The 9,978-nt window shown below is 44.4% G+C and overlaps 1 protein-coding gene across 2 annotated transcripts; it reads right to left on the reverse strand.

Moving 5' to 3' along the window:
- Positions 1-830: 830 nt before the first annotated feature.
- NAAA (N-acylethanolamine acid amidase) lies at positions 831-9,764 on the reverse strand. 2 transcript variants are annotated; one of them, XM_009098499.4, is made up of 11 exons: positions 9,570-9,764; positions 9,297-9,461; positions 7,676-7,802; positions 6,844-6,934; positions 5,027-5,103; positions 4,402-4,574; positions 4,016-4,078; positions 3,405-3,471; positions 2,882-2,910; positions 1,927-2,023; positions 831-1,183 (listed from the first exon to the last, which is right to left on the reverse strand). In XM_009098499.4, exons 1-10 carry the CDS (start codon positions 9,737-9,739, stop codon positions 1,948-1,950), a joined length of 1,038 nt encoding a protein of 345 aa, XP_009096747.3. In that variant the 5' UTR covers positions 9,740-9,764; the 3' UTR covers positions 831-1,183; positions 1,927-1,947. The 2 variants fall into 2 exon arrangements, 1 of the variants encoding a protein (XP_009096747.3); XR_007777475.1 differs by lacking the exon at positions 2,882-2,910.
- Between the last annotated feature and the right edge of the window lie 214 nt (positions 9,765-9,978).

Consider the following 9,978-nt stretch of genomic DNA (forward strand, 5'->3'; position numbering starts at 1 on the left):
AGGATCCTGCAGCTGTGGGCAGCTGTTACGTAAAGAAAACCTGGCGGGATCACAAAGCAGTGCCTACTCTGAATTAAAGCAATGTCATTCTGGAATCTCAAAGATAGTGAGTATTTTAAAATCTGGCTCCAAGAACTCTTCTTTCTTCAGATTTATCATCTGGCTGCTGTACATCACTGTCTAACTGGGTCAAGGCAAAGCTTGCAGCACTTGTATCCAGGCAAGAGGAGAGGATACAGGTAAGTAGGTTATGAGACTCAGCACAAGAAGATAAAGGGCCCTCAGCTCCAGAAGGTGCTCTCAGAGCAGTTTGCATAACCAGTGCACACCCACCTCAGCCAGCACGGCATGGATCTTCAAGTGGTGCTGTCACCTTCACACAGGTGACATTTTATCCAGTGAAGAAGGTCGCTTTCAGCTTTTACTTAAAGGTATCCACTCACCTTGACTCTACAAATCCCTCAGTATTTCTGGAGTACACTTAAGTGTCTGAACTCAATACACAGTCCAGCACAGCCTGACAAAAGCTCCACTGCTCTGCACTGTAAAAGATGTTAGCTTTTACTGCAGGTAACTTGAGCTGAATGCACAGAAACAAATGCAGTCCTTTTTTAACATCACTGCTACCCAACACCACCACCTCTCATCTACCAAGGAGTAAAGTGCATTACCACAATTCCTCAAACAGCTCCTGATTTCTGTAGTCTACAGCTGTGAATGCTGCTGACTGCTGCATCTGCCCCTGCTAGGCCCAGGATCAACAACTCCTCATAGATGTGGGAAAAGGATGAGGACCTAGAAGTAACCACACAAGCCTTGATACATGAAGCTATCAGCTGAATATTTTTATTTAATTATTTCAGACTTTCTGGCTATGTAAATCACAAAAGGTCTTTATTAGTCAGCACAGAAGTACAGTGCAGTTGCACAACTCTTAGCAAAAATACAAGCCGTTTTTACTCATCAACATCTACAAGAGCATCAATTAAATTACAAGAAATTTCAAACTTCCATTACAGGTCACTAACAGGATCACCTGCAACACTTGGAAGACTTAACAAATCACTGTTTCCTGAATGGTTCACATCATTCATGAGCCCAAGCCACTGTACTGCTCCCAGGAGTGATTTTAAAAGCATATGTTAGTCTTGCACAGCTTCAGCTTCTCACTCAGTGTGTTGAACTAGAAAAACAGGCAAGAGAGCACAGGTTGGTCCAGAGTTAAGTGAAAAACAAGTTCTACACAATTGCTAGAAAGAATTCTTCTTGCTAAAATCAGATCTGACAGAACTGCTACAAATATAATAGCAATAGTATTTTTTAAAACCTCTTTAAACTGGAATACAGCTTCTTGTGCTCTTGCCAAGGCCATGTAACCAGTTTCTTGGCACAGTAATTCTCATAATATGTTTCTGAAGCTGACCCATGTGGCACCTTGTGAGCTCAAGAGCTTGAACTTATTCTGTACATTCAGAGGACGAAGCCCCCAAAGGATGCTGCTCACATGCAGTCACTGGTGAGCAGCCATTTCCAACTAAGTTCATTTTTTTTAGTGCTAAGTGCACCATCCCCTCCTGCTGGGATTCAGTTCCCTCTGACAGGGCTTCCTGTTATCATCCACCTGACAACAAACAAGTTCCCCAGTGGGGCTGATAAAAATAGGCAAAACATGCCCAGAGGCAACCTCTACCTTTAGGTTGCAGTTTCCATCCCTTCCTCTCTGATCAAAACCCTAAGATATTCTCCAAGCATTTCACTACGAGAGTCAGTATTTCACTCCCTCCAAAACACCCAAGGAAGGTATTTATCCAAGGGCAATAACCAGGCAGCATGAGGAATTCAGACTGGGTCAGAGTGCCACTGCAATGCTTTGTCCCTCAGTGACTCTGCAGCTGCCATGGTTGTGTAAGTACAGATGCCACTTACACCTCTGCCACTTCCACCTCTTCACTCGCCAGTTCTCATCCACGTCTGGTACCGGTCTGGAAGCGCAGCACTCATGACTGTGGTGTACACTGTGTTACTGGCAGGGAAAGAGCAGCACAGCGAGTGAGTGATATCTCAAAGGCAGGAGGGGGAATCCATCTAGCTAGAAAGGCAGCAGGACAAGTATTTAGAGAAACAACTATTCTGCTTAGGTACAGAAGGATTAGGAAAAGAGACTGATTAAAGACTGTTGGCATTTAGTGTTCTTTCCCCCACAGAGCACAAGAGAGGAACTGTATTAAACAATTGATACTGTAGCTATGTCATAGCTGAAATCAACCTTTTCCTTTCCCCATTACCTCACATCAACAAGGCAGATGAGAGGAAGCCATTGCCAAGCTCCAATGACAATGACTGATGCGGAGAATATGACCCAGCTCCATGTAAAAGTAAACCTTGATAACATGATCACTTGTACAAGTGCAATTTCTGGAACAGCATGGGAGAATGGTGTACTGAAATACATCTCTTGGAAATCCAGTAAACTGTATCTGAAAGCTTTACCCCACTTCCTTTATTACAAATTAATAAGACCTCCATCAAACATTAAAAAGCTACTGTCAGTATTAACACAAACCCAAAATGTCCAAAAGTGGGCAAAGGAGTCCGCGTGACATCCAACTGCTCCTCCAAAGGAGTCATTTGTTTCACTTCTCCAAAGCAATTTCCCATGACCAGACTGAGCCCAAACAAGTGCAGTTCTCTAACTGAAGTGGTAGACCCAAAAGGAATGGTGGTGTGGAAGTCAAGGGTCACGAGCACAAGCCAAAATCTAAGCTGGGAAACCACAGGATCAGACACATAAGGAAGATCCTAAAGAAGTTTGTGGTGTACTTTCAAGTGGCCTGAGGCACAGCAGGAGGCACAGATCAACATCTCTCAGTCTAATACTTACTTGTTTAAGACTGGCTTCACTGACAACACCTGTACAGAAAGTTGGAAGAGTTGTCATTTGGGAAGATAAAGAGGGAAGTAAATGGCTATTTAGAAACAGCAGTAGGATGAAGTTATGAAAGGAATAAAATCAAGTCAAGGACTTGCCACCTTTTTTAAACATCAGCCCATTTTACTGAAGTACTTCCAAAAAAGCCCTCTGAAAGACATTGCAATTCCCAAAGGTCACCAAAGGTCTAACACTACGTGCCTGTGCTTGAAATAAGAAAGTGCACAAAGATGATGGGATTCACCTCCCACACTTTGCACCTGAATTGGTCAGCTGTTAAAAATCGCCTAAATAGGCATCCAGAAACATTTTGAACAACTTTCAGTCTTCAACCCCCCTAGAGACAGCTGTGCAGTAAACCTTGTTCCCCACAATGCACAGCTGTAAAAGCACAGCTTTTACATCCCTGAAGAAAGAACACTTCTCCTTTTTCAAAGAACTTAAAGAGCTACTCACAATACAGATTTTGAAATACCTTAAAGAGTGTATCAAAATTGATGTTGTGCTGTCCAGTAGCATTGAGAGCTTTAATGGCTGCAGTTCTGTGGGAAAGCAACACATTATGAATTAAACACACTTGTCTGTTCCAAAGACTACAAAGCACCAACACAAACACCTTCTTACTAAAGGCCTTGACACTGAAATGCCTGCTTTGGTCTAAAATAATCCCAACTTGTGTGACTGGATCTCATCTTACAGTGTTGAGGTTCCCATTACTATTCCGTTGAATACATACCAAGAAGCAACCTGCCAATCCCACACTACACAGCCTAAAAATTCCATGTAAGCACCTTCCTAGTGCCAGCCAGTACTTTGGCACTGTTGATCTAAGTCATTCACCTCCTACTAAATGTTGCTTTCTGACCAAGTTTTTGGCCTAAGCATTATCTTGGCAATCTCTCATTACTCTAATCACTGTCTCACACCCTTTCATCTGTGAGTATTGCTCTACACCACATGCACTCCCTTCAGAGTGGCTTTACAGGAGCTGAATGAGCTGCCTGCTTAAGGAGCAAAAACCTGACCATACCTCTAGCCACTTCCAAAGTACATGTTCTCTCCCCACAGAGCTTCCAATCAATTTACCTGCGATCATCAAAAGGAGGAGGAGTAGTCCAGTGATCATAGTTTGTCTCCACACGGAACCACCTGCAACAAGCACAAAAGCAAACAGGTGACTCAGTAGGTAATGCATAAAGTCCAACAATCAGTATCCCTATATTGCCAAAAGTCGAAAACTCCCTCAAAAGGCAACTTCCTCTGCTTCTGCAAGCCCAAGGGCCCCATGCTGGTAGCTGCAACATCCTTTACCATGAACTATAGAACACAGGAGCAGGACAGGTGATCCCTTATCTCCTGCTGTAACCATGACCAGGAGGTGCCCTGGATCTCTCAAGGAAGTTGTGCCACTAAGTCAGTCACTCAGGAGGGAAGGTGAAAAGCAAAAACCAAGTAGTTTTTTTCCTACTTACGCTCCACTCAAGGGATCGAGAGGCCAGAGATCTGCTGGCCCTCCTCTATTCCTCGTTATGACCATGCCTTCTTTGGGTGAGATGCCTCCCACAATATAGTAAACCTCAGCAATGATGGGAATGGCAGCCAGTCTGAGAACAGCAGACTGGAAGTCCTTTGCTTCACTCAGGGTCTAACACAAAAAGGAGATGACAGTGAGGTTAAGCACAAAACAACGGGACATGTTCAAAAGATAAAGATCCAGCTTAACTGAAAATTGTAACTTACTCTGAAATGCTACTTGAAAATATTAATAAAACAACAAATAGCATAAAATAAGCCCTGGCACAGGTATTCACCATCTAGGAATACAGCTGTCTTAACTGGTTATGACAAGTCACAGCTAGCTGAAACACTCTCTAGGAAGAAAGTCTTGGCACAGCTTCTCCAGGACCTTGGGCACTGGAGGTCGCCCTCCAAAAGGGCCAGAATGGCCTCATTAGTCAATACAGGGTCCACACTTAGTTTCTCCTGAGAAATCCATTTGCTTATCAAATGGAATCTGTGCCACTGACTTTAACTTACCAGATGTTTAGGACAAATGTGGCACAACTGTGAAATGTCAGATCAACTCAGTGCACTTACATCTCGCACAAGCCAGCTGACCGGGTAATTCCTACTGAAGAAAGCAGCTATAGCATTTTCCCACCATCTACCACCATCTGGGGAGAAAAAAAAATTACTGTACGTCATTTATATACAGTGAGGGTAGGTGCCTATCAGCACTAAGTATAAACATTTTATACTTAGAAGTATAAAGTGCCAACAAGGAGCACAACCTTCAGGTGAAATAGATATAGACAGCATAATTCCCACTGACAGCCAGAGCAGCTAGATTAACACCCCTGCTGTGCAGAAACCATCTCAGACCTATCATGGCAAGAATGATAATAATCACTTCATTACTCATCTTCCTGAAATATTAGAACAGGAATAATTTCACAGAATTAATAAAACAGCTAAAAAAGAGGTAGAGATAGTGTTTGTGTTACTGGGAATAATAAAGTGCAAAACCAAGGGCAAGTGTGTTACTATTTAAACACACTTTGCAAAGCACAAAAAAAAAAAAAAATTAGTCTGCTTGTCACTTGGTAGATCCTGATTTAGTCATCCTGCTTCCCCAAGAGCCCTACGCTCACTTCCCTCAATTTGTAGTTCAGTTGGAATGAACTGAAAACAGCTTTCACTTCAGATAAACCAGCAAGCAGTCAGCAGCAGTCCGTGGACACAACTGCAGCAAACGTGTGGAGTGAACATCGGATCTGGAGAGCCACAGGACTTTGGTACACAAGCTTTCCTCAATCAGACCTTTCAAGAGACTCACACACCTAACACTTGCCTTTAAGCAGAACTAAAAGCAGTTTGCCCCAGTAAGCATCAGCCCAGGACACCCCAGTTTTGAAAGCCTTAACTAACTACTCTGCAATCAGAAGCAGTGTGCATGTAAACTATGTAAAGAATTTAGTGAATCCAACAAGGCAGCCTTAGCAAAGCCAACAGGAAGCAAGAGGTGCAAGTGCTCCATAGCAGAATCCATACTCAGAGATAATGTACTGATGGAACACAGAGTCAATATTGTTTGCATAGCTAAGGAGTTGAAGAACACTTTGTTCAAGATTAAAAAGAAAAATGCTTATCACCATCCCAAGGGAAAAACAAACGTTTTAGATGTTGGTTCTGAGAATACATTATTGCCAGTTCTAAAAGTCACCTCATAAGGAACAACACAGTATCAGCTTCTTAAAAGAAATAAAGGGTAAAGAAATGGAGACAACTTCCAAGGCTGGAGTTGGACATAACTGTCATTACTTGTCCAACTGAAAGAAGCTCTGATGAACAAGGCAGTGTCCTTCCCCTGCCTTCCCCACTGCAGCAAGCTTTAGCTCTCAGTAGTGGCATCTCTCAACTCTGCTCTACTACTGATCTTGCTTAACTGCCTTTCTGGTCTCTCCCAGCATTCCCTCAAGGCCTGCTGCCTTTCCCCTAGATCTTCCCCCTCTTTCCAACTGCCTTATGAGGCCAAACAACCATAGCACACAGCAGAACCAGGAAAGGAACAGTTTCTTCACTGTCCAAACTGCATCTTGCTATCTCAGCCCCCACTTCTGCCACCTCCAACGGTGGCTCTTGACCAGGCCACATCTTTTACAGCATTCCCAAGGCTTTCCCCATCCTCTGACACCTACAGCTCAGTTGACAGCACTGCCAAAAAGCTTCCCCTACACAGCAGGCCAAAACCAGGCATGCGTGCTTTCACCCCCTCAGGGCAAGTCAAGGCATTCCACTTGAGATCCTTTTTGGCAACCTTAACCTCATTGCTCCCTCTGGCAGAAAAAGGCCAGGACAGGCAACAATCAACAAAAACAACACATGCCATCTACTGTGGAAGGCGCTCCCTTTACCTCGTTCATCTCCAGAGACAGTGAACTTGTGTGGGCTTTGCCCAGTCCATAAGCCTACGTAACCAAGAAATGTGGTGCCTTGGTATGCGACCTGAAACCAGGAAGGAGAGCAGGTGAGCATTCCAGAACACAGTTGGAACCTGCAGCCTGAACTTCTTTCTATATCTTTCATACCTACATTACTATAGCCAACTGCACCTTCAGTTACAAGAAAACATGCCAAGTAAACTGTAAAGTGACTCTGAGGCCTCAAATTGACAGCATTTCGGTTGTTTGTGATCATTGACAGCTGCAAGACTTCTGCTCAGGTTAAACTGCCAAGCAACTAACAATAACTTTTCTGTTTACAAAATGGACTAATGAATATTAAAAAAAAATATCAGACTCAAAATACTGCACTAGCAACAAATTCTTTTTGGAAATGTTGGTCTAAAAACACACTTATTGGTCACAGAAATTCACAAGGCCTACAGAAAAAAAAGCACCTTAGAACTGGTTCCTACCAAAACTGGTCTCTTAGCCATATTCCCTAATATATCTCTTTTTTAGCATCTTGACATTTCCTTCTTTCAGCATCTCTTAGAAATAATGTCTTCAATACCAGATTAAGCTGTTCTACTTTTTTCGGTCCATCACCAAAAACTGGATGTCCAGAAAGGCAAGAAAATCAGCATTCATCCCACACTGCTGGAGCGTAAGTGCGCTGCTCCAGCAATACGCTAGATTTGGGATGGGAACCCCATTCCTACATTAACCCCCCCCATCTAAGCAGCCATGGGGCTGTCCCATTCCTCAGAGAACACCACCCAGCCATGCCAACCCCAGACCATACCTGCCCACCCTTGATAAACTGCACATCCAGTGTGATCTTGCTCAATATATCAACAAAATCATAATCCAGGTTCCGACCATGGTAAATGTTGCCTTTGTCATCCTGAGCCACAATGCTGGTACAGAACCTGCAAACAGAACAGGGCAAGAAATGACTGAAGGCACAGCTCCGGCACTGCTTGCAATATTCGAGCTGCAATTGTTGGAGCTCAACAATTCAGTAGTGATTGAGTTGGATGCTCTGCTAAGTGTTTTATTGATATCACTAAACAAAGAGGAGTCCAATACCACTCCACAGTCCACAGCAGGTCAGAAATTACAGGGCAAGCAGAAAGCAACACTTCCATTTGGGAAAAACAATTATTTCATTTCACTTGTGTAAGCCATAATGAAGAGCTGACATCTGAAAGCATCCCCATAAAGTGTCACACTTCCTGCAGTTAATACTGATGATTTAATTTCCATTTGGACTGTTTATAATATTAATTTGAACATATCTACTCATGATTAAGTCCCAGCAATAGAAGTGAAGAAAGCTGGTTCATGTATCAGCCACTTCAATAACAGACTATCCTCTATAACAGGGAAAGTGCTCTAACTCCTTATGTAACAAGTTCAGTTACATTAATACAGATTTTTTTGGTGGAGTCTACTGCATTAGCAGGGAATTAACTTATTTCCTCTGTAGTTTTGAGTTGATCATTTCAGTGATGCATAACTCTGCCTCTCAAAAATACCAAGGTAAACAGTTCTTCACAGAAGTAGGCTATTGCCAGTTGATGGGGGTTTTCTAGTATCCAAGCCAACAAATTGAATTTCAGGGGCCTTGCCAGGTCGAAGTATGTCAAGTATCCTCTGTGAAACACTATAAGAGCCAGAAGTTAAATATAACATATTCAGTATTAGTCCTTACTAAAAACATTATAAACTGAGTACTACACATTAAGAAAAAAGAATGCAAATGCAAACAAGGAGCCATCTGCCTTGATATTTGCTAAAATGGGTATGAAGCAATATTTTAGGCTCCCCAGAGGCAACACCAAGGGTTGATTATTCTCCTGCACGGTGTTTCTAGGGCAAAAAGAGACAATGAAACTCAGTATTATTTCACTGAGATTTTGTTTGCTGCCATAAATATACTACAGTCATTTTCTACTGTTACAATCATGTAATGATATTACACACCCATTGTGAACTTTCATCCAGAAAATAATTTAGTAGTAACTTCAACTCAGATTAATGAGAGAGCATCTAATTACTCTAGACTCCTTTTTGGCAATTTTTAAGTGACAGAGAATATTACATCACCTTCAAACATAAATGATCTCTACTTTTGGATGAATTTAACTTACCAGTAAAAATTATTTTTGGATTATAATACGTTTATACATATGCATATACACAAAATATGACAGATATTGGTGGTTCTTCCCAATAGAAAACATGACCGTTTCTCGTTCCATTCAGCATTCCATCTGTCGAAAAAGAAGGAAACCTTCCGGCGGAACAGATGAAGTGGTCTCAGAACCAACAGAGCAAGTAACCCACCACGTGCCTTCTTACACGCTGAACTGAAGCTCTGCGCTCACCTGAACGAGACCATGTAAGTACTAAGCACTTACGCAGTGGATTCGTAGGCGAAGTTGAGCAGGATTCCATCGCCGAGATTGATTCCCAGTGCTTTGCACATCCCCGCAATCTCTCCCGCGAAGGGCTGCGGCATGAAAAGCTCCAGTTCGGCTGCTATGGGCTGGATGACCTGGTGAACCCATTTCGGTACCCTCTCGCTGCAAGGCACACCCGAGGGGTTAGCCGAGAGCGAGCCAGCGGCTCACAGCCAGCATCCCTCCCGGCGTTACCCCGCTCGTCCCCCCTCCCCGCCCGGCCGCACGCACTCGATGATCCGCTGGACGGCGGCGCGCAGGAAGGCGGGCTCGAAGTACCGCAGCACGGGCAGCCAGCGCTCCTCGGCCGGGCTGTCCAGGCTCACGTTACAGCGCAGGGGGGCCGTGGCCCCCGCCGCCCCGCAGAGCAGCGCCAGCAGCGCCCACGGCCCGCAGCCCATGGCGCAGGATGGAGCGGCAGCGGCGCCCCGGGGCCAGCCCGCCCTTCCCCGCGCCGCAGGGCCCGCCCCGGCCCTGCCCGCCTCGGGGCGTCACGGCCCGCCCGCCCGCAAGCCCGCTGAGTCCCGTGAGACACGGGACCGAGCGAACACAGCAGCAGGTAGATGGCACCGGGTAACGCGTGCATTGCCCCGGCGCTGCTCCTGGGCCACCCTGATGAAAACCGGTCCAACTGTCGCTT

This window comes from Serinus canaria, chromosome 4 (assembly GCF_022539315.1).
Source record: "Serinus canaria isolate serCan28SL12 chromosome 4, serCan2020, whole genome shotgun sequence".
NCBI lineage: Eukaryota > Metazoa > Chordata > Aves > Passeriformes > Fringillidae > Serinus > Serinus canaria.